The sequence below is a fragment of the Gorilla gorilla genome, chromosome 3, assembly GCF_029281585.2.
Source record: "Gorilla gorilla gorilla isolate KB3781 chromosome 3, NHGRI_mGorGor1-v2.1_pri, whole genome shotgun sequence".
Lineage (NCBI taxonomy): Eukaryota > Metazoa > Chordata > Mammalia > Primates > Hominidae > Gorilla > Gorilla gorilla.
Window position 1 is genome coordinate 121,374,804 of NC_073227.2, and position 26,132 is coordinate 121,400,935.

At 34.3% G+C, this 26,132-nt stretch overlaps 1 protein-coding gene across 3 annotated transcripts in view; it reads right to left on the reverse strand.

Moving 5' to 3' along the window:
• PPP3CA (protein phosphatase 3 catalytic subunit alpha) overlaps positions 1–26,132 on the reverse strand; it is a 324,214-nt gene that overhangs the window by 24,427 nt on the left and 273,655 nt on the right. For all 3 annotated transcript variants that reach the window (XM_055385444.2, XM_004040196.5, XM_004040195.5), the window contains exons 9-10: positions 15,322–15,447; positions 13,178–13,252 (exon numbers count right to left, since the gene is read on the reverse strand). In XM_055385444.2, the coding sequence (XP_055241419.1) occupies positions 13,178–13,252; positions 15,322–15,447 (201 nt within the window). The remainder of the gene's footprint in view (positions 1–13,177; positions 13,253–15,321; positions 15,448–26,132) is intronic.

Genomic DNA, 26,132 nt, shown 5'->3' on the forward strand with positions numbered 1-26,132 from the left:
AACATACGATAATTATTCATAAATATTAAAATGCACAGAAATAAAATTTTATTGGAATCCATCTCTTTAATGATAAAGAGGGGAGGGAAATTACATTGCTCCCTTGATTAAGGAGACTTCCTAGACACTAAGCTTTCTAATGTCTCTTTTTGTGTGTGCCCCAGAGGTTTTTATAGCTCAAGGAAATGTTCACAGTGACTATGTCTAGGGAGACCTGTGCCTTTCTGTTAAAATGGAAAAAGAGCATTTGAGAAAGAGGAGGCGGGAAAGGAGAAGCTGCAATAAGGCCTCCAGCCAAGGTGTCTTCTCAGGCTGATCACTTTTAAGAAAATAAGACTTATGGTGGCTGAAGATGTGAAAATGGATTCCTTTTAACTCCTCTTGAAATGTCTTAGGGTAATCGCGACAGTACAAATATTCCAGCCTGAAGACTGCTGTTCTATCAAGAATTAGATTACTCTATTTCTAGAGTTGACAGCTATTGGAAGAACTCCTTAACTAGCCATAAACCTCGGAATCCTGCACCGTTCATCTACTTAGGGTCAGTGCAGTCAATATGAATCCAGAGATTGTTTGCTTTCTCTCACCAAAAAAAAAAAAAAAAAAAAAAAAGCCATATGTATGCCTATATAAGTTACTATTTTGGGCAAAAGAGAAACACATTCAAGACAACAAGTGAAAAAAATCCTGGTAAAAATTCATCTTTTTGAAGATTACAAACTAAAATATTTAGAATATCTTTCTAATATGGATCCTAACTCTATTACCTATCCTTCCCATAGGTGATAAAATTGGGACATAACAGCCACTCACTCCAAATCACTCTAAAGCAAACATCCTGAATTTCTTCCATGTGTTTTTTTTAACTTGACTACAATCTCAGTATATATTAAGAGCCTGCAATGAATGGTGTGATATTTGGCATAAGGCTATTCTGTCTTACAACCCACTTTGAAAGCAATAGAAGAGCATTTAAAATATAATTTTTTTTAAAAAAGTTTCTCCTGTGTAATGGATTTTAAGGGTGTAACGGATTTTAAATGTTCAATGGATTTTAAGGAAGGCCAGAAGAGCCTAAATTTTTCTCCACCTCTCTTGTCATAAAACATAACCAAATTCTTTGGATAGGAAGTCTTAAAAATGGACAGACTACACTCAAATGTCCAATTACTGTCATTATTTGGTTATTTTCTGTTTAATTATAAGTCACTTTCACTTCCAAACTCTAATTGGATTCCATGCACTTTTGTTCTCTAAGATGTTGTGTTCCGTCTGTTTAATGACTCCTTGGTTGAGTCGCAGAAGCTGACTATAAGCAGAATTCTAACTGGGTGAAAATGAAAGACTTTACAGTAGATTAGGAACTTTCCATTGATTTTTCAAGAAACGGTCACATATTTAGCTCATGCCTTACAGAGGATATTGCTCCCCCACCCTTGTTTTTTAATATTTACCAAGGAAGCAATTAAGAGCCATAAAATCTGATTTGGCTCAACCCCTTTATCGTGACAAAAACACATCAATTTTATAAAGTAACAACAGAAAATAAAAACAAAAAGGAATAAATCTAAATTTAATAATATCAATTTATTAGCTAAAAGGGAAGTAGTCATAATGCCTGGATGTCTAATCAAAGATTGCTCTTGATATGGATCAGGATATAACTGTTTAATAGGATTTACTGAGGACATAATTGTGCATACGTGATAAGTGCTGGAAGAATGCATTCAGACTGGAACTTAATTCTGGGCCCATATGGATTTATACATTTATCAAATACTAGAATGACATTTACATGTTATCTCTGCAATGATATAAAGTGAAGGGAGAAAACAAACGAACATATTAAATATTACATTTGATTGTCTCATGTTTTACCCTAGATAAAAAGTTAATTTGAGTACCACTTGACAGCATAATAAAAAGCAGATGGAAAGAAGTAATACAACTCCTTCATCTGACCGTGGAGAATGGCTGAGGCACTGGCATCTAATGAGCTTATCTGAAAGAAGTCATTCAAAGGTCTTTTGCTATTCACAATTCAGGCACGGTGTTTTGTTACTTCGTGGGAGATGTAGTAAAGTTTTGCCCAAGAAGGAGAAGTAGAGAAAACAAGCACTAGGTTCTGGCCAGTGACCCATGCACAGGCAACTTCAAAAAGTAGATGGTCCCCAAGTCATAAGACTTTAACATCACTTAAATATATTATTATAAATATATTATTATCTTATCAGGAGAACGGATGTGCTAGTTGAAAATGTGTTGGTTTGCAACAGACGCATAGTAAAGAAGAGCAGCTGAGGCAAACATTTGAAATGTTCTGGGAAGTACTGTCCATGGGCCAAATGGCTGTGAGGTGTGCTGGTCCTACTGCAAAGCTTCAGATCACAAATACTTGGCTTCTCCACTTCTCTTAAGACATATAACTAAATTGGCATTTGAAAGCCAGAATAGAACAGAGGTAAAGAACTTGTGCCTAGAATAAAAGACCTTGGTCTAAGTCCCAGCACTATCATTTACCAGCTGTGCTACCTTGGGCAAGTATTAAGTCTCTTTAAGGCTCACCTTCCTTATCTATAAAGTGAGGAATGTTCTAAATGCATTATTTCCATATAATCCTCACAACAACCACATGGAGATGGTACTGCTAGTCTCCATTTGACAGAGAATAATTCTAAGGAACAAAACATTATTCGCCTAAGGTCTTTAGCTAGAGGTGATTCAGAACCAGGATTCATTACAGTACCAGCTGACTGACCTACTTCACTCGTGGTGGCAGAGTTAAATAAGTAATGTGCTCATTCATTCTCAACATTCAAAAAATAAATGTGCCAGTCAGGGTGCTACCTGCTAATGCACGTAGAACAGAACTTTGGTATATGGGAAGTATTGTAAAATGCTTGGTATTATTAAGAAGAAACCCTTGTGCAGATATGAACATTCCAGTTTTTCAAACAGTTAGATTTCTCTCTGTAAATTAAACGATGTATTATGTGATCTTGGTGAATATCAAGCTGCCCTGAGATGTGGCCTCATTTATGTTTTGTGCCAGCCAGGCTAAAGGCTGGACCCCAGATTATGGCAAACACACTTGGAGACAATGAGAGCAGCCAGGATGCTGCTGGGTTTGCAGTCAGAACAAAATAGACCACTCCAAAAAGATGCGGTTGACAAAATAGAATCTACATTTCTATTTCTACAGAGTTCTGAGACAAAACGGGAGAACAGCTTTTATATCTTCTCATGAGCTAAGAATAAAGAGGAAAAAATTAAACAGATTTCTAGAAGAATGAAAATAGGAAAATCTCAGAAAGAAATACTTTTAAAATTTAAATTTTGTGGACATTTATCGAACTTTTAAGTATAGCCTTTACACCTGCCATAAGAGATAAGTTACTCTAAAAAGAATGTTTTAGAAACTGTGGACTCACAACTCTCTTGCAGTTGTTCAATCAGTTATCAATTACTCTAATAAAAGTACAATCTTCAAGTTAAGAACCTGAATCCATTACTGCTTTAGTACAAACAGAATCAGAAAAGCTCTGCCAGAAAAGTTTGAAAAATAAAGTTTATTTTCTTTTGGTATTAGTTTTCAGCTAGTTAACATTACTTACTACAGGCCTTTCTACAAAGAATGCCTCTTTCACATGCCAATTATCTCAACCCTGTTTGCGAGAAGTAAAGTGTTCTAAAATACAGAGATTCTTTGCTTTCACTGAGAAAGAGAGCTCTCTATTTCAATGCCTTTCAAATAAAGAATGCATTAAGGTTTATAGGGCCACATGTTTACTTCCCTTATGCAACATGGTTTGCTTTCTCGAATAAATTTTATAAATCCATTTATGCTTAGATATGCAATAGCTAATGTTTAGTATACGTTGGCTAATGTCACCATTAGTTGAATAAAAACTAATGCTATAAAAAAATCATTTCTTTCAAAAGCTGTATAAAATATATATTATACATGCATATAATACTGCATGTTGAAATACAGTGTAAAATCTGGAGTATTTTTTGTAATATTACCTTACTGTGAGTATAATATGCTGGTCAATGGTGGACATTATCCAGCCAATTAGCTGCAACAGGGATATGGCTGTTTTTTTAACATTTAGTTTATTCTGCAAATTATGAGCTTCCATGCAATGTGAAAATTATGCCAGATAATTAAGAAACACATTTGTGCAGTCATAGTAGTACAATATGAAGAAAAGGCAGTACTTCTGATGCCTATATTACTGCATCATTTTAATTGCTAAATTAAAACGATTTTAATTATCGTGACCAAAGATAAAAGGCCAGATTTGATGAAACTAATTAAAATATGATAGCTAACCAGGTAAAAGCTTATTTGATAGTCAAGGCTTCAAAATGTCAATAGCCCTAAATACGATAAGAATCATACCAAACTACACCTAATAAATGCCCATGTGTTTTTCAGACATCTTTTAGTTTTAATGATATACTAGCTATAACAAGGTGTCTTCTTTTTAAGATGAAAGCATAATGAAACAAGCAGTTTTCTGTATTTTATAAAGGGTATATTCTGTACTTTATAAAGGGTATAAGAAATAAATAATAAACTTATAAAGACAAACGATTTAGCTTTTAAATTAGACACAAAAATATTAGGCAACTGAAAACAAACAAACAAAAAAACCAACAATAAACTGGGAAAACAATTTAAAAAAAGCCTGAGAAGAATTTAGTCTTTTAAAAACATTAAATAACCTACCTTTTTACACATCTTTCTTTCCCTGTACCCTAATTACATCATGCAAACTCAGTTATTATAAAAATATAAGAGATGTCAAAACTGGTAAATGGATGTCCACCCTTGCATATAATTTCTTTGAAAAAATAATATGGACTTAACACATGGCCACATTTTCTAAAACATCAAAATTCATAAAAGTTTTTTTTTGGCTTTTCAGAAGTAGAAAAAGAAAGATGTCCCCCATGTTCTTCCTTTAGTTATTCAATATTTTATCCCAATTCCTGCTGCCTCTCCTAAACACCTATATCCTGTGACTAGCATGTTTAAACACCTATATCCTCTGCATGACTAGCATGTTTAAAACTGGTTTAATTCTTATTCTACTTGACTCCAAGATCAATGAAGGCAGGGACCATATGTGTTCTGTTCAGCACTGAATATATGGTAAAATATATTATGTCAATATTTGCTTTTAATGAATACACAGAAATAAAAATATGTAAAGTAAAAACAATGTGATATTAGAATAGGGCACACTGAATTTTATTTTAGTGTTTTCCTTTTGTCAATGATTTCAATTTTACGTGCCACTGTAAAAATCAAATAAATTTTGCTATTCATCTCTTTCAACAATCTGATGTCTGATAGCCAAAGTTATGGTCCTAATTCTGGCCAGACTTATATCTCATATTAATTTTTCTGCACTGGGTGCAAATATTTTTAAGTAGCTGTTGCCTGAACTGCTACACAAACCTGGTTCTTGTGCTCTGTCATCACTCCTATTTTCTCCTTCTTTCATCTCCAGCTTTAACAGTGCAGGCTAATTTTAAAAATCCGTCCTCAATTTTGCAAGATTTTATTCCAAATCAGCAACTTTGGAGGCCTATTTCACTCTTAATAAATTCAGTTATTACTTAATCCTATGCCTCTGTCACTAGCCCCAATTTCTTTCTCAATTTCTAGGACTCCTTTTCCAAATCCTGCTTGGGCATTTCTAGAATTACACGTCAGTTTTACTCAAACTCCTGCCTGTAACAGAACTCAATCTTTCTCCTGGAGGTGGTGACTTTTTCCATAAATGTTATTATCCCTCCTATGCCCCTAGGTTTGAACCGTCAAACTCAGCTTTTGTTTCCTTTGCCCCTCTGTCTAAGACCTGTTGATTCTACGTCATAAGTCCTCAGAAAGGTCTTTTGAGCAGTTCCTTTTAAATGTTTTTCTTAACAATATTTTTGTTCAGATCTTGTCACTGCAACTTCAAGATACTTTATTCAGTTCCTAAATTATATCCCTACTCATCCTTTGTTCATTTTCCAAGCATTTATCTAAGCTTGAAAAAGTTTTTGCTTTTTCTCAAATACTGTTTTTATTATGTTACTCCTTGACTTACTAACTTTAGGTTAGGCTTCAATGTTGACAGAACAAGAATCTTATCACCACTGTGTTCCTCAGAGCATATTTTCTTTTGTATGTCTAAATGGTTTTTTTTTCTATTTTGTATATTAAAAATTAATATATTCCCCCTAAACTGTACAGGCTATAACATGATTTTTTTAGATGAGGAAGCTGAAATATAGGATGCTAAAATGAGTTGCTCAGAAATAAAAATCACAGCACAAAAAAAAAGCTCCAAGCTAATGGCTCTTAGTATATGTGCTGCTAAATGCACAAAGTGATGGGACTTTCTAAGGTTAAATCTTTAAACTTAATTTATTAATTCCATTTAGATTTTTAAATCAACCAAACCCATTTAGATTCTGTGACTATTTGAAAGTAATGATTTGGGGGTAATCCCTTTATGCTTGGGGTGCCAAGGCATTTCTACAAAGGAATTATTAGTGTCAAACGCTTTTTGCTAGGTCAAACATTCATCATGGCAAATAAATACAGTTTTGGTAGAAAATAATGTATTCATACCCTTAGAAAAGTATTCCTCAAGGACCAGTAAGATACAACATTAGTCACACTAATTCCCAACTTTGCACTTTAAGTTCTGTACAACTGTTAACAGCTAGACAGAAATAGGTAGGGAGACACTCTGGAACCTGTGGTATTAGCTACGAAGAATTATCTAATTCAAGGCAGACTATGGAAGATAATTTTTTGGTATACGATATAGATGGTTTCATAGAGGCATGCAAAAAGCTACTCTGATTCCATATTCACTTGCTTATGGTTAACATTAGGATAAGGCAAAAATGTTGACAAAGGATAAGAGTTCTACCATGTGGTTTGCTCTTTAGATAAAAGCAGACACATAAATTCTAATTTAATATTAAGTCTTTCCAGTGCAGCCTGAAACTATATTTGGCTTGAAATGTATTCACTTTATTATTTTTTCTTTCCTTTCTCATTCTACAGGGCTTCAGTTTAACTTCCACAGTTTTTTTCTGGTGAGTGAGACTTACCACATATCACAGTCTCAAACATATTTGTATTATTTAAAAAAGTGATCTCCGTGCCTACGATTTTAGGACCTAAAAGACAGTCCCAGATAAACAACTATTCCTAACTTACAAAACTATCACTAGGTTGCTAATGCTTACTGTTTCTCCAGACTTCCTTATTATAATAATGAACAATAAAGAAACTCTTGTAATGAAGGTTGATTTCTGTTAGCTCTACTTTGGAATCACTTACTAAACCTTGGTCTGAAATGAGCCTTCTTCATTAATGAGCATTATCTGCCAAATGAGATATCTTTACTTGGATTTCTTTTTTCTCTAAAGTGTTCCAGTGAGTAACAACCCTAAATTGAAACCAGACTATCATTTTAACATTCGAAATAAGAAGTGGAAACAGGAAACAAAGACCCTATTACATATAAATTAGATCATCAAAAGACATTCATTGGCATTAAACTGCTTCCAAACTTTACAAGATAACAGAAGTTTTAAATTTTATTTTCAACATAGAAGACCAGAGGCCAATTTAAAACAGCAATCTTTTTCCAGACAGCCTATCAAATTCCTTTATTTATAAGACAGAAGCTAAGGAAGAGAGAATCATGACATGGTTTCCTATCCAGAAGCCCGTGTGAGCCAGAAGACTTTTTGTCTGCTCAGATACACCTAAATTTTTTACAAGATGAAACACATTTCTTCTTAGCCTATGTTAAAATAATAGAATGATATTGTTTCATATGCATTGACTTTCATGGCCAAATGATACTGCAAAATCTATTTCTTCATTTCATAGAATATTTTTATTTTACAGTATACTTATATATTGTTATATTTATATTTTATTTTACAGTATATTTAACAGAACAAATTAAAGCATATTATATTTGTGTTATATTTATATTTTATTTTACAGTATATTTAACAGAACAAATTAAAGCATATTATATTTGCTTATTAGTGTTTTTTGTTTGTTTGTTTTAAAAAAATCATCACACTGAATGAACAAGATTTCAAACGTTGTAACCACATGTGGTGGGAAGTTTAAGAGCCTGACAACCAAGCAGACATTAGTTGAATCCAGGCTCTGTTGCACTTTACTAGCTGGACGAACTTAGGTTTTCAACTTACTGAGTCTGGATCACTTTATATGTAAAATAAGGATAATAATAGTACCTATATCAATAGGCTGTTTTGAGGATGAAAGATAGTACATAAATTGCCTAGTAAACTTAACATAAATGACAGTTAATAATAACAAATCTTTTGTTGGCCAGAAGGTAAAATAAGCAAATTAAAGAACTAAGCTTGATCCCTAACACGTAAGTGTTAGCTGCTGTCACTAACATCATCATTAAATAGTAAACAGGAGTTGACAGATTCTGAAGGAAATGAGGAGTATCTCTAAATTGCTATAGGCGCATCTCTAAATTGCTATAGGCGCTACAGACACTAAAAAGTCAAGCTGATAAGATAAAAGACAGTCATGGACTGTACAGGAACTATTATTACCTCTGACTTTCCCACTGACATTGGAAATGGAATGAAATATTGAGAAGGTCTTGATAGATGACTCATGAAGGGATAGCCCACTTAAAATAAGCAACAATTTAAGGAAGAGTTTTATTTAAGTCTTTGGATGTCTTCTGATTACTGCTTTGCCTTTTCAGGCAACAAATAAGGAGCCTGGCAAGCAGCAGGAGAGAGCCAGCCCCATGAGGGAGACAGGCTAAAGGCTGCAGGCAGGAAGGACAGGGTGCCGCAATTGGAAATTTTATCCTAAGGTTGGAAATAATGTTACCAAAAAAAAAAAAAAAAACTCACTTCAATATACGTTGTCAATAAACAGTATTCCCAAAGAAAACCAAGGATTTCTGAGAAGCTTTACAAATTATTCTTTGAGCATCTTTAAGCACCCTAACCCTAACCCTTTGAGGAAATCCAGTTTTGATGTCATGTTACATTAAGTGCTAGGACTCCTGATTGCTCATACTGAAATATATAGTATCTTAAGTAGAATAGACTTTTTTTTTTTTTTTTTTGAATCAGTCTCACTGTGTCACCCAGGTTGGAGTGTAGTGGTGCAATCACAGCTCACTGCAACCTCTGTCTCCTGGGTTCAAGTGATTCTTGTGCCTCAGCCTCCCAAGTAGCTAGGAATATGGATGTGCACCACCATGCCCACCTATTTTTTTTGTATCTTTAGTAGAGACAAGGTTTTGCCATGTTGGCCAGGCTGGTCTCCAACTCCTGACCTCAAGTGATCTGCCGGCCTTGGCCTCCCAAAGTGCTGGGATTATAGGCATGAGCCACTGCACCCAGCAAGATATACTTTTAATTAAAACTTAAAACTTTCATTTCTGTGTTTCTTCTTAAATGACAAATTTATGAGATATGAACTAAAAGGTCACATTTAGAAGTCACAGTTACAAAATGAGGACAGCATCTATTAACATTAACTTTGACACATCTCGGACTCAGATCTCTAAAGTCCTCAATGTTCACACTGAACATGATCTTAAACTTGCATCTAGAACAGTGTGGGCAGACAATATCACACTAATGCTGGCCCGGCAGTTTCCAAATTCAATGGAGAGGCATTCAGCATTCTCCTATTATCACCCCGTTTAGAAAGGAGAAAACTATTCAAAAAGGGTAAATGTAGAACCTAGTATGTTTTTCCCAAAGCACCAGCTTCTTCTCAATCATAACCTATCGTTAATGCATAATGTACACAATGCCTCTCCTTGTTGAATTTAATTTCTCTTCTTCAGTTCCTCTGGGCTCTTTTTCTATGAAATTTGAATCTGATGCTGCTCATGGAACCAAGGCCTGCACTGCTATCATATGCTGGCAAAACCCAATCAGGCAGAAGGATCTTTTCTTTTCACCTCTCCTCATCTCTTTCTTCCTCCTCCTCTCATATGTACATATACAAAAGAAATAAAACATAAGATTAGATGATTGTTTCTCTTTAGTTTGACTAAGGGAAATACACCAACAAATTTTAAATAAGATGGGAGAAAAAAGGTAGAAAAAACACCCACATACTACTGGTTAAGTGAGGTCCATGAGATAGGAAACCAAGGAAATTAAATTGTCTATCCCTAAAAATTATATAGCAATAATTTTATCTCTTTCTGCTAGCTCCCAATCTGATAAGTTATATATAGACACATAGGACTTTTAATATGCATTGAATACTTTCATTAGCCTGTGTGTAAATTTTGCTTAAAATTTTGAAAACACGAATCTTATTGTTAATATAGCTAAGCAGAAATAAATTAAAGCAGAAGAAACTGTTCAGAAAGATAAATAACTTAATGATGTTTAACTTGACAGGAATGGACCACTGAAGGAAGGTGACAAAAGTGAGAGATAAAGCTCATCTTTTCTAGCTGGTAAGAGCAGGTTAGGCATTCCTGACCATCTTCCTCCCTGCACCTGGTAGGACAAAATTTCTCTGCAGGACTGACTTAAAACTTAAAGAGTGGTAAAGGGGGAATTCAGGGGTCTGCTTAGAAAGAAAAAAATTCTTCCAAGGACCTTAAGACAAACATGCACTCCTACAATTGGAATTAAAACAGAGTTTAAAAAGCAACTGGTGGTGAGCACAGCACATCGATTAGAACTAATTATTTTAAAATAAAGTAACTGACAAAACAAATCCTTTCATGTAAGTGATTGAGATGGTGAGTAAAGGGAACTTACTAGAAGTGAAGTAAGCACAGGGTTAGTCTTGGTAATGTTGGTAACTGTGCAGGAATAACATGTACCAGTGAAATGTGCAGTCATTTTGGCTATGGTACCTGGTACTTAGTAGATACTGAATATATATTTGCTGAGTGAATGGATTAACATAAAAATCACAAACATATGTAGGTCTACACATTCTTATTCTCTAAAGTATGTTACATTTTTGTTCTCTATATCATAAATACTGGCCAGTGGACTTGGCAAAAAACAAACATTTATTAATAGGGGATTATTATTGTATTAATGTTAATCTTTCTTTTAAAGAATAAAAGGAATATAGTGAAAGGTACATACTGAAAAATGTTTGTTGATGTTTATGATTTAGGTTCCATTTGGTTAGTATTCTTCTAGGAAAAAATTTCCGCCATTCTGAAAACAGTGTTATCATTTAAAAGATAACAGTAGCAAACTGTGGCTATAACATATGAAACATCTAGAATTTAGATAAAGCACAAAATGTCCATTGATCTCTTGCATATTTCAAAGTATGCCAATATATTTAAGTTCTTATATATTCTTAATTTTAGCCCAGTAAAGTTGTTTTTTAAATATATCCATTTTCCCCTTTCCTTCCCTATGTTGCACATCTCCTTGCGATGTGGTATATGACTCAAAAATAGTATATGAAGACAAGTAATAAAGACAAGAGAAGTTATAGAGGAGAAAAACTATGAGATGTTAGAAATAAATCTCATACATTAAATTTACCTAAGTGTATAGACTCTATTTACATGAGTGTATGAACAGGTTTATTATACTTTTGCCTGCAGCATTAGGTATTTTGCATTTATACCCATGACCTGTATCAAGCCCAGGTAAACATTAAATCATGTCATTTGGAAACCAACTTTTAGAAAGGACCACATTCTCTTTTCATTTTACTGAACTGCAGTTTTTAAAGGTATACATTTTATCCATTTAAACTCACCATAATATCTAGTTTCCCTTGCCCTCTTCACCCTTTATTTATAATTTGTGTCATTTTATTGATATTATTGGTTTATGCATCAGTCTCTCCAACCAGTTTTCAACTTCTTCAAAGAACAGGTTTTTAATGCATCTTGTAGCCCTGGGTGTCCTGAATCTAGGACCTCTGAGTATACATTAAGTAATCTCCAGACTACTTACAATACTGAATACAATGTCAATGCTATGTAGATAGTTGTTAAACTGTATTATTTACGGAAAAATGACAAGGAAAAAAAGTCTGTATGTGTTCAGTATAGATGCAACTTTTTCCTGAATTATTTTCAATCTGAGGTTGTTTGAATCCATGGATACAGAACCCTCAGATACGGAGGGCTGACTGTACTGCTTTTATTTTTGAGATGGGATCTTGCTCTGTCACCCAGGCTGGAGTACTGTGGTATGACCATGGCTCACTGCAGTCTCAACCTCCTGGGCTCAAGATTTCCTCCCACTTTAGCCTTCTGAGTAGCTAGGACCACAATCATGCACCACCACACACGGCTAATATTTTGTAGAGATGAATTCTCCCTATGTTTCCCAGGCTGGTCTCAAAATCCTGGTCTCAAGTGATCTGCCTCAGCCTATCAAAGTGCTAGGAACCACTGCACCCGGCTCCAACTGTACTTCTTAAATGCAGTAAAGTTTGCTCTTATGCTTTTCTTCTCTAAGTACATTTTGTCAGTTTCCATTCATTTTGAGGTGCTTTTGTAAGACTCAGGGTAATTTTCCCCTTCATCTTTAACTTCACGGATCTGTGCCCCCTGCAGAAAAAGCATACCCTTTGAGGGTAATTAAACACCAAGTAATATCTTAAAAAACATCAAAAACTCCTCATAGTTTATTCATTACCTATTACTACAGAAAGAAGAAATATTCAGATTGAAATAAATACCAATATATCAATATGTAAATGCCTTTTTTATCATAAACATCAAAACTTGAATAATTGATGTGAGCAACCCCATTAGAGGACATGTTTAAATTGCCTGGTAAAAGAAAAAATAATTGTCCAGTAAATGGTAACATCTGTTAGAAAATAAAGGATTAAATTTGTATCAAAAAGCCAAAAAAGGTCACTTAGCAATGTGAGCTACTGAAAGCTTATTAAAACAGTTTACTACTTTAACAATGTTTTTAAAGTAATGAGAAAATTCTCATATTTGTTTCTTATACTTTTAAAAAGTAAACAGAAAATGAAATCATATCTTTCATTCTTAATAATGTTACGTTTTAAACATAATCCAAATCTTAGAAATTTATTCTTAGGTTTAGCAATGAGACTCTAAGTAATTATCTGGCAAATAGCATTAGCACAAAGGCTCAAGCCTCTTACCATCAAATCCATCTTCTTCTGACCCTAGTTCATCATCTGAGCAGATGTTGAGGACATTTACCAGCATCTCAGTCACTAAAGAGAGAAAGCAAAGAAAGAAAAGTCAGGGTTTTCTGTTATAACCTTAACTATTACTCTGGCATTGTTAATGAGCAAACTTAGCAATAACATTTCTTATTTAGTTTGTATATAGAAGCAGTTTCAGTAAACATCCAGATCATAAAAGACAGCTTTTGTGATTCTATGCAGACTTTATGAAACTATTAGCTCATGCTTATGATATCTAATAGTAACATTTACTAGCTCTAGGTCAATAGACAATGACAAATCAAATATGTGGATGTGAATATACTATAAATCAATGAAAGAGAAAGTAGTTTTTTTGAATTTTTATTATTCACACAATGATAAGGCTTAATCTAGATCAGATTACAAACTTCTGTTCAGTAGGGACTAAGAATGATGATTTTTCTTATATTTTTAATCACCTAGAGAACTTCACTCCATTACAGGCATGTGGTTTTGTGTTTAATACAAACTGTTGATTGATAAACTAATATATTTGAAGTATTTTTCAGAATACTAATTTTAAAAATGTATTGACAGAAATATCATTAAATTTGATTTTCAAAAATGCTTAAAAAATTAAACAGTTGCAGTTTAATCAGAAATTTACTTAATAGATTACAATAGGATTACATAAAAGTGTTGTACAGAGGAAATTAGTACTGCATTATTTTTATACTACAAACCATGCTATTTACATTTAATATTTTTTGAAATTAGATTGGATTCTACCATGCACGTGAAAAGAAGCCTGTCTACTGCTTCTTTGAGAGCTACTTTTTAAAGTAATACGCTATTTAAAAAAATGTCCTTCTAGAATTGAAGATGAATGATAGAGAGTCAAACTTCAATAGAGCCAACACTGATCCAGAGTTTCAGTTTAATTATCAAAACTGGATTTTGTGTACCAATAGATTAATATGTTAATTTCTAATAAATGTCCCAAATTTTAATAATTAATAGAAACAACCCAAATAAAGGATGTTCAAAAGGTGCCCCATAGTTGTCAGCATCCACACTGCTTCTGTTTCCAGCGAAGCCAACAGATGACACTACTCCAATTTGATATGTGCAAGAAAGTTGCAATATGGAGTAGTATTGGGAATATTTATCAGAGACTATTAAAAATTTACTTTTGATTATTTCGATATTCAAAGGGAAGGCTTCTTTGCCAGCAACTCATAACTTGACTGGTTTAATCATTTTAGGGCATTTAAAGGGAAAACAACAATTAGGGTTTCAGAAAAATATTTAGCTTTTCTCTGATACTCCTCATAGAACATCATTACTCTGATACGTATGGGAACATTTATTTTTCTTACAATGCCCATTCACCTTCTCATGGAAAGTATGAGAAGATACATGATAATCAATCCGTGTATCACTGTTAGGCCTCCTGAATGAAAAACAATTGGTGCAGGCATTTCCTCAAAATTTTTGTTGGGGTTTAAGTCAACATATGAAAGCAAAACAAGGGGAAAGAAGGAAGGCAGGAAGAAAGTTAACAAATAACTTTCTAAAATGTAAATTTGTCTCCTGTTCTGTGCCTTATAATGCACTAATGCCTACATTATTGATGAACTACTTTGGTGTTGTACATGTTGTTCTTCAAAATATTGTAGCCATTAAGCACTATCGTACAATAATTTATTAACATCAGAAATGTAAGGAGAGCATGGCTATCCTAATCTTTTAATGTGGCAGATAATTTGTAAAATTAAATAGTCCTTTGGGATTATAGTACAAAGGGGTAAGGAAAAAGGGTAGACATTACTTGAAACCAGGTAAACCTGTATTTCCATTATTTTTTAAAGTGTTATATTATTCTAATAAGATTGTAAAAATTTCCTAAATATTCCTGTGTTTTGTTTTGTTTTTTTTCTTCCCCCTCATTCACCAATTGTGTCCTGTTAATAGGATACAGAGTGACACACTGCCACTTCCAAATCACATCTTTCATTGTACAACTTGTGAATTTTATTGGCTGGGCCAAAGTTCTTCTCTTTCTGAGTGTTTAATCTCCTTTCCTTCCTTCCTAAACTATTTTAAGAAGAACATCTCAGGATTCCACAACATACCTTTTTCCCCAACAAATGGAAGGGACCAAGTAAAAACATCCATGAAATTTGGAAGCCAGTATGGATGAGGAGAACAGTTGAATTGCCTGATATTCATAACATTGTTCTCATACTTCAATACTGCAGCTAAAAATAACCAAAAGAGGATGTTAGAAACACAGAACATATTTCTGCTTCTATGTATGGCTTTAGCTCATCAAGAAAATTCAACCATTTGACTGAAGTTCCAAAACATCCAGGCTCACACCTTAGGCATCCCAGAATGCTTATACAACTTATGGACCTAAACCTTACTCAGGGTAATATATAACTGCACAATATATGAATAATTAATATGCAATTGTATAACAAATTGGAAAATATTTACACAAAATAGTTAATCCGATGTCTGTCAGGAATTGATTCAAGCTCCCCTTTCAGCCAAGAATACTTTAGTCTTAAAATTTGATATCTGATGACACTAATAAAAGTGGCACAGCTAAGTTTGACATAATAATCTCCTCAAATATTTGAATGAATTTATTTTTAAAAAGTAAAACTTCATCCAATAGAACTCCCAATAGTTGTACAAAATAGTTTAAGTTAGATTGCTTTATTTTTATTTTATTTTTTAAATTAATATAATAATTGTACATAATTATGGGGTGCATAGTGATGTTTTGATACATATAATGCACAGTAATCAGATCAGGGTAATTAGCTATACATTAAATACCATATCAAACATTTATCATTTATTTGTATTTGGAACATTCAATATTCTCCTTCCAGCTATTTGAAATTATAATCTATTATTGTTAACTATAGTTACCCTATAGTAGATTGCTTTCTTGACTTAATAAAATAAAATGTTTGGATTGAATCCCACATAAAATAATGTGCTTCTATCTGACTCTATCCTTGATTTCTGAAAAAGATGTCCATCCATGACTCAGGAAGACAAATCTGCATGCTTCACGTCTCTGTGAGTACTTTCAGTAAAGGAAAAGTCACCTGTTTTAATGAGGTCACCTATTGTATGGATAGACAATTTGAAGTTGCAGGAAATTCTCAGGTTGCATTTAAACCTGCCTTTACCAGTCACTGATCATGGTTTTGCTATGCATTTCATATTTAATATTTAATGTCATTCTGCTTCTGAATGACAGCCTTTTAAATATTAAATATGATACTCAAGCATACCTTCTTAGGCTTTGGCAAGATTTCATTTTTATTATCTATTCAGGGCATAATTTGTATTACATTAGAAGACAGTAACCAACAGATTTTATATGATATCATATGATCTTTTCTTGCTTATGTTATGGGGTTGAAAATATAGGAAAAGTAATCATTTCTTTACTTTTTTGTTTTTACTCAGAATGGATGCTCAGGAGCTGGAGACACATCTTGGTATCTGCCTTACAATCTTTTTCAAGCAAATTATTTTTATCCCCTTTCGCCCTCTTTAATATGATATGGCTTCTTGATGCTTTAGCTCATCCTGCTCAACCTATTCTGAATGTATGCCAGATTGGCAATGTCTCTGTTAAAATGTGGCCCAGAAGTAATATAATCATCTAGGTTGGTTTGAACAGTGCAGAGTACGGGGAGAATAGATCATTTTCTGTGGTGTGGATACTATATATATCATATTGTAGCCTAACAATATGGTGATGTTTTTAGCAGCCTGCATTTAACTAAACTTGTACTTGTGAATGGTAAGGCCTTTGCTTTGAATTGCTATTTCTGGCTGACCAACATGGTTCCAGGGAACATATAATCACAGACACTCTGGGGACAAGAAATGTAGATAGTGTAGGCAATACTGATATGAAGGTAGTTATCCTCTTCTTCCTGTGGAATACTAATTCCTGCATATATTTCTGTAAACCCATTCCCTTTTACGTTGCTTTATCATTTATGCCATTAGGATACATTTACATGATGCTAAAAACATGCAAAATAAAAAAATCAAGGCAAACTATCATATCAATACTTTTGATCTTCAGTATGAGAAAGGTGAAGTATTTCCCATCTTTGCTAAGTGCTACCAGAGTTCTAGCTCCATGTAAAAGGTTTTTACTATTTCAGAACACTGAATGTTCACAGCAGAAATGCATCCTCATATCTTCAGATGAATCTTTAAGGCTCTAAATTGTCTTTTTGAAGAGTAATTTCTCCTCTAAGTTCCCCCACTTTTTATTAACCTTAGGTTGGTGGTATAGCAGGAGGAAGGAAAGTAAATATTGTAATTAACAGTGCCCTGGAAGAAAGAGACAGGCTTTATATAATAATCTGCACAACAAATCTGAGAAGCAGGTGTGACTGCCCTTATGTTACAAAGGAATTGTGGTTGAGAAATGGAGAAACTTGCTCAAGATCATGCAACCAGTAACTGACAGATCTCACTCATTATTTAAACTCAGCTTTTTCTGACACCAAATTCATTCTCTTTCTTTCATTCCCTGCTGTCTCTCATAAATTATAAATGTATGAATTCTAGTCCTAGCTGTTATAATAATTTAACTTTGAATATGGATTTCATAATCAAAGAGGTTTTAGCTTTTGCCAAAATACACGTTTGAGTGAAACAGGATGCAATTTACCAGCAAGGCTAAGTCTCATCCAATAGATAAAACAGAAGTTCTGTTTTGTAGTTGGTGAGATAAAAGTTCATTTGACCTTGGCTCAATACAATTTACTTGAGTACCTACTGATAAAGCAAATATTGTTTTCAGATTTTATTTTCATTTATTTACTGAGTATCTGATATATGCCAGGCATTATGTGTGGCCCTTTACAAACATAATTACAAATCTTCACAATATTCCTCAAAAGTGGTTCTTATCATTTATATTTTGCAAATAAGCAAACAGAGAGGTTATCTGCCCACAGTCACACTTAGAAAGAGGTAAATCTCACTTTTGGCCTGAGTCTAAAGTCTCTGATCCTTCTAGTACATCATAATATACTCATCCTAATAGTATAAATCATTCAGTGTCTATCAAGTTTTGGACACACATTCTTTCTCCTTCCATGTTTAATCTCTTTAAAGAAGAGCACTGGACTGGAAAGCCAGGAGGCCAGACTACAAGATGGAATCTGTCACTAATTATTCACCAGACTAAGGTACTTAATATCTTTAAGTCTCAGTTACCTAACTATGTGGGTTTATAGATAATTTATAAAGTCTCTTCCGGATCTGAATGATGTTAACAAACTTCACTGTTAACAATGAAAGGCCTCATCACTAATGCAAAAAATAATATTCTCAGTAGTTCTATAGGCTATAAATAGAATTTTTTATTTTTCTCTAGCTCAAAAAATCCTAAAATTAAAAGATGAAACTACAATATGTATTCTTTTTTCTTCAGCAACACATTTATGCAAAAATACTTTTTGAATAACCTTACATTAGTAAGTTACTCAAAATTCTGATATTTTTGTAAAATAAATATATAACACAGAAATACATGAAAAAAAAAACTAAAACAGTCCAAAATATCTGCAGTCACGAAATTCACAGTTAACGTTTCATCTTCCACCTCCCACATCCTCCGCCCCTGCCACCTGCCTCCGACTGTCATTGGGATTACAAAACCCAACTGGAGCCCTAACAGTGCGCTCTTCTCTGAAGTACTTGAAAGACGTTTATCTCCAGTACAATATAAATAATACAAATAGTTGTACTTCAATAATCACTCAAGACCACCTCCTGAGACCTTGTCTGAGAAACAGAGAAAAAAAGAACAAAAGTCTACTACCAAGGAGCTCCTTTATTCTACTGGCAATTCCACATGACCTCTTGTCACTTAACAATTGTTAACAGAGAGACTGTGACATACATGCAGGCCTGACATTATTAACCATCATTCAGAGCACACCAGACACCACAGAAATAAATGCTCTTCTGTTGTACTTGCAGGTATGAAGAACAGCTGGAAGGAAATTTGGTATAATGAAAAGAATACTAATCCCACGAATCTGGAAGACTGACTGCCAGTCCTTTTTCTGATGTCAAAATTACTGTCTTAAAGACAATCCACTCATTTTTATAGTACCTGTAGAACCCTGTGTTCAAAGACATGCTGTAAAAGATGTAAAATTAGTAATCACGGGCCTGCTCCTACTTGGTGAATGGGGAAGGCGGACTGGACCTCGATTATTTCTAATAACACAACTGGCTCCCTGTACATAGTGAAGTCCAAGGAATAGAATCTCTATCTTAATCCACTGCTCTGTCTACCAAGCCATGTACTAAGTTGCCTGACCATATCCAAATCTGTAAAACAGGGGGTCTTTCTTACTTTAATTTGAAATTTTGATGAGACAAAAAAAAACTAGTATTTCATAAGAACATGAAAACATTTCACAACATGCTCTCTACAATTTCAATCACCCAGGGAAACTAGAGACAAAGCAATGAATGACAAGAGTAGAAAGATCAAAAGAAAGCTTCATCACACACCAGGGCCTCTTGTGGGGTGGGGGGAGGGGGGAGGGATAGCATTAGGTGATATACCTAATGCTAAATGACGAATTAATGGGTGCAGCACAGCAACATGGCACATGTATACACATGTAACAAACCTGCACGTTGTGCACATGTACCCTAAAACTTAAAGAATAATAATAATAATAATAATAAAAAGCTTCTAATTAAAGACCAGCTATCAAAATTATTGCTAACAAGTGGTATTAACCAGTTTACCAAACCACACATGGACTAAGCACTTTTCAAGTGGGTGTCCAGAGGAATACAAAGTTCTTTTTCTGAAAAACCTGTAACTGTAATGATTCCAACATACTTCAGGCATTCTTCACACCACTAGTCCTGATTTTAAGACAGGAGAAGAGATCAAAAGAATGAAAAATGACTTGAATTTTATTCCTATTCTCACCCTTTTGCTAGTGTCTTTCATCTCCTTATCTCTAACTGACCATCCTCTTCCACCTTCAGAAGATGGGAAAGAGGGAGAGAAAAGAAACAAAGATGAGAAGAAACCGAATGGGGGCATTCCAGAATCATAATCCATCCAGAAATAGCAAAAGCACAAATAAATTGCATAATAGACCCAGGATGTTTTTTCCTTCCAATTCTTCCACCCGCAGATGCCCTAGCAGAAAAACTAGCATCAGTGTGTTCTTTTGGCAAAGTCCTACCATCACGAAAGGAGGCATAATGCCTTGGTGGATAGAATTCCTGAAGCAGGACCCATGCAACTCATAATGTTCTATGGCAGCATTTGAAGATTATGCTGGTATGCTGCATGCAGGGGTTTTTTTAAATTCTGGGAACCATGCTACTTAGTTTTCAAAAATCTGTATTTTCTCATAAAAATTACTTTTTGGGGGTACAATTTTCATTTAAGATTGTGTGAATATGTATATATGCATATTCACATATATGCATACTTTTCCGTAGTATATATTATAGCATTCATGAACACAGTCTCTACAATTCCTTCCATTTTAAAATCTGACTTCTAACTTCCACCTCCTTTTTTTCCCCTTCAATGTCCTAGTTCTTGCTGGATGAATTCTGTCTTAAAAAGATTATTTTAATATTATTAATAACTTAAAGGGAAATGTACTAATTCATGATGGTGACAGTATTTGGTGAGCAAGGACTGTATTCATAACTTTTACTCTCTAGATCATAAGCTTAAGTGAAAGTTATGTGTTCAAGTCACTTATGAAGATAGACTTCAAGCCTTAAATTTTTAGGTAATTTGACCATGATATTCTTCAGTATGGGAAAGTTAATGTTTATATTGTTTCATCTAGTACCTAATATAGGGTCTTTCACAGGCAAATTTTCAGTAAATGACTAAATTTTTCTTTCTTTATTTTTCAAGAGATGGGGTCTTGCTCTGTTGCTCAGGCTGGAATGCAATGGCACAATCATAGCTAACTGCAGTTTCGAACTCCTGGGCTCAAGTGATCCTCCTGCTTTAGCCTCCCAAGTAGCTGGGACTACAGGCACACACCACCATGCCTGGCTCATAATGACTAAATTTCAGCCAATCTGAAATATTTTGTTATTAGTGGATACAAATAGTAGGTATATATGACTTCCTTGAAGCTATGAAAATTATTTTGTGTGTATCAAGGACACAGATGTATGTTACTATATATAATCACTTTATGTCCATTCTAGCCCTTGCCCCGCTCCTCTTACTCACTAGGTGGAAATGGAAATACATTCTCAACCTCCATATACCTTATATAACTTGTACATGCATCCTTCATAGTACCTACAACACCTTTTCAAACTTTGTTACAAGTCTCCTAAATAAAATACTCATATTATCTTACCTACATGAAGGGCAGAGATGGCAATAGATATTTCTGTGAAACAATATGAGGTAATCTTATGACTATGTGCATGTGTGCATGTGTGTGTACTGTTGAGCACTGAACAATGCAGTTTTGAACTGCACGGGTCCACTTATATGCAGATTTTCTTCTGCTTTTGCCACCCTTGAGACAGCAAGACCAACCCCTCTTCCTCTTCCTTCTCCTCAGCCTGCTCAACATGAAGATGATGATGATGAAAACTTTTATGATAATCCACATCCACTTAATGAATAGTAAATATATTTTCTCTTGCTTATGATTTCCTTCAGGACATTTTTTTCTCTAGGTTTTGTGTATTATATACTATAAGAATACAGAATATAACACACATAACATACAAAATATGTGTTAATTGACTGTTTATGTTATCAGGAAGGCTCTGGGCAACAGTAGGCTATTAGTAGTTAAGTTTTTGGTGAATCACAAGTTATATGTGGATTTCTGATTGCAGTGGGGGTTGGCACCCCTAACTGCTGTGTTGCTCCAGGGTCAATTCTGTATGTGTTTCCACTCTTGATATAGGGTTAGCAAATTCTTAACTAGGTTATTATTCATATATAGAATTTTGGGTAAAGTAAGTGGGAAGAAGACAATAGAAGGAATGAGGGAGGCACAGATCCCTTTTTTTTAATAGTGTTATGTACTATATCTGGCATATGGTTGATGCTTAATTGTGTTGTTTGAAGAAAAAACCTAAGGAATGAAAATAGAAAATGGGAGAAGACGGAAAAAGAGAGGAAAGAAACACAAAGCATATAACTAATCAGGATACTAAAAACATAACTAACAAAATATAAACAGAAATCTGAGGGAAACATAAAGGAATTTAGGTAAAAGGCAATGTGCCACTTCAAAGGCTAAACTGTTTTAAAATTGTAAGAGCATGTAAATTAAAGAACAGTGGAAATGATACTAGTTCTGTCACATGGCAACTGCATGAACTTGGGCAAATATTTCTCCTTATTTAGTCTTTACCTTCCAAACTTATAAAATAGGAATAATATATGCCCTCTCATTTTTAAAGTATAAAGATGAAATAATCCAATTGCTGAGAATGGGCCAGGGAAAAAAATAATACGTATGATTAATATGCATAATAATCTTAATCAGATGAAATATTTTGTCCCTGAGAAATGTATTATAAGTCTGTTTCAAATTCCTCAAGGCAGGCATGGCTATCTATTTTAAATAGTTTGCCATTTTATAATTCCCACCTAATGTGTTATACCTACATACTACGATCCAGGGAATTTGGGGCTGATAATTGATCTTTGTATGTAGCTCAAGTCCAGTTAAACATTGTGAATCATTTCTAACATTACAATTTTGCATAGAGTATTTGAATTTCTTCTAGCAAAATTTTTTTTTGTTAATAAGGAAGAATCATTGGCAATTATCAGTTCCTTAACAGTTTCAGCTAGTGAATTCATTTATGTTCTAATCTATATTATAATAATGCTAAAGTGAGGCTTACACAAATCTAGACTAAAAACAGAGAGAGAGAGAGTCTTAGCTGAAGCTTTAAGCTATTGGAGATGGCATGGGCATAGCAAACACTGTGCCTTCACCTTGCTCTCATTCAGTGCAGCTCCAAAAGCCTAATAAGGGTAACTGTACTCTGGTGGGAGGTATTTTGAAACTGGTGTTATCACTACACATTCGTAGAAGACCCTTTTCAACTTCAAGCTTGGACTTTGTATCAGGCCTTGAGCTATAGCTTGCAATGATTCTAGGTTATCTCCAAGATATCCTTGGCACTGAGTTAAAGTTCCTACACTTCATATCAACATTGTTTTCCATGGAAATAATGTTATGACAGACTTTTTGACACTGTAAGAGTAAAGTCTAAGAGTCTCTTGCAGGTCTAGAATTCCTAGATAATGAATAGCAAGTGACAACACATTAATTTAAGTTTTTAACATTCCTCAGATTGTTACTGTTTTTCTCTTGTTGAATGCTTTATAGAGAATGAGATTTCTAGAGAAGTAGGTTTTAGTTCAACCGAAGAATCAACTATCAGGGCTATCAGACAACGGAATTCAATACTTTAAGATGGATTTTTTGATTGACCCTTTTCAGCTGGTGGCAGAAGAGCACTTGGCAATGAATCTGTATGGAGGACTCAGCATTGACTCCTCCTTTGTTCCCTGGTAAGGTCTCCCCTAACTCTGACATCTGAAATCCTGTAATTCTATAGGCAAAGCTTTGTGAAAAGCAAGAATTACCTCACACGCTGTGTCTTAACTTTGTTGAGGTTTCACAACTACTTAACTAAATTTACAATTAGAGAGTAGTGATTTTTAAGAAATCAAGAAGGTCATTTGTTGGCACAAAGATACAGAGATTATGTGTAGATTCACTCAATTAAAATATATAGTACAAGGAATCTTTCAATATTAAATTTTAATGGGATAGTTTATATTTTACCATCCCTTCCATTAATTAAATGTTTAAATGTGAGCAAGTGACTACTGGATTAAAACTAACCTATTTACAAAGTGGCCTCCAGCAATGACACTTTCACAGTGGAGCTGAATAAACAAAAGCAAAAGTGCTTTAGGGAATACATGTTAAAGGGAGAAATGAATTGTTTATTTTAGAAAAATGTACAAGGTATTCTAACTTCTTTCTTTTAATAATGCATGTATTTGGATGCATAACACTCAGGTAATTTTAAAGTGATAACAAATGACTCTTCATTTCAAAAGCTTTCTTTTCTTATTGAAGAATGGTTAGAGTCACCTAAACATAATGGAACCATGAGGTGAAGAGTGGATTAGTGGATCGTTCACAAACATTTCACACAACAAAGCTAAGGCAGAAGAGTACACACAGAGGTTAATATGTGGGCATGTGGGCTCTGCAGTCAGTCAGCTGAGTTTCAATCTCAGTGCTTTCTGATATCAGCTTGTGTCAACCTTGGGAAAAATATGCAGTTCCTTTATATAGATTTTCATCAATAATATCAAGATTATACAGTAATTCATAGGGTTGTTGAAAGACTAAATGCATTTATACACATAAACTCTGAGCAGTGTCTGGCACATAATAAGTGCTCAAAAATGTTAGTTATTATTATATGCTATTTATAGGAACAAAGTGAACAGCATAGGTATAGTATGCTACCACAACTGAAGGGAAATATTTACATTTGCTAAATATATAACCAACTGAAGACTTTAAAAAATATGGCTAACATAGTGAAACCCCGTCTCTACTAAAAATACAAAAAATTAGCCAGGCGTGGTGGTGGGTGCCTGTAGTCCCAGCTACTCGGGAGGCTGAGGCAGGAGAATGGTGTGAACCCAGAAGGCAGAGCTTGCAGTGAGCCGAGATTGAGCCACTGCACTCTAGCCTGGGGGACACAGCGAGACTCCTTCTCAAAAAAAAAAAAAAATTTATATATATATATCTATATATCAAGCTATATCACTCAAGACAATGATAATGACAATGGTAAATGAAATTAATATTACAGTTGGATTAATTACACATATTGAATCTTGGATATAAAATGCAATGAGAGGAGACATTCTGTTGAAACCTCTCTGCAGTGAATTTTAATCATTCATCTCAGAGGGTGATTTTTCTAAAAGCCAATCAAAACTTCCTACCCTTGGGTTCTCTTCAGCCTTAAATGTTTACATAAATTTATTTTCTACCACCATATATATATATGTGTGTGTGTGTGTGTGTGTGTATATATAGTGTATACACACACTTATATACATTTTTTTTTTGTTGAGATGGAGTCTCACTCTGTTGCCCAGGCTGGAGTGCAATGGCATGATCTCAGCTCACTGCAACCTCGGCCTCCTGGGTTCAAGTGATTCTTCCTCCTCCGCCTCCCGAATAGTTGGGACTACAGGTGCAGGCCACCACACCCGGCTAATTTTTGTATGTTTAGTACAGACGGGGTTTCACCATTTGGCCAGGCTGGTCTCGAACTTCTGACCTCATGATCTGCCCGCCTCAGCCTCTCAAAGTGCTGGGATGCGCCCGGCCTATCTACCACCTCATATTGATAATAAAAGAATACTAAGAGGTTTTGTTTGTAATTTCTACTTTATTCCTTCATATAAATTATTGTATTTCATAACATTTCTCAGTGAACTCTCTTAGGCTTAATAATCATTATGAAGAAATTACCTTTCTAGTGTGTATGATTCTATCATACCCATATGGCTTTAAGAATCTTTATCAAATAAATGAAGGAATGAATTAGGGGTTGGGGGGATGTCTTATTGTTTTGCTTTAGTCAAAAAACAAAAAAAAGTAAAACAACCTTGGCCTACAATTACTAGAAAGTACCAAATATACTGCCCTGACTGTATGTTTACATTTTTTATACTGCAGTAAGTGATCTGGGGCAAACAAGTGCTCAGGACCCACTAAGAGGATCTTCAGGTTTGAGATGATGGCAGGGAAAAAGCATATGCTGGGAAAACTGTTGTTACGGGGTAAAGTCT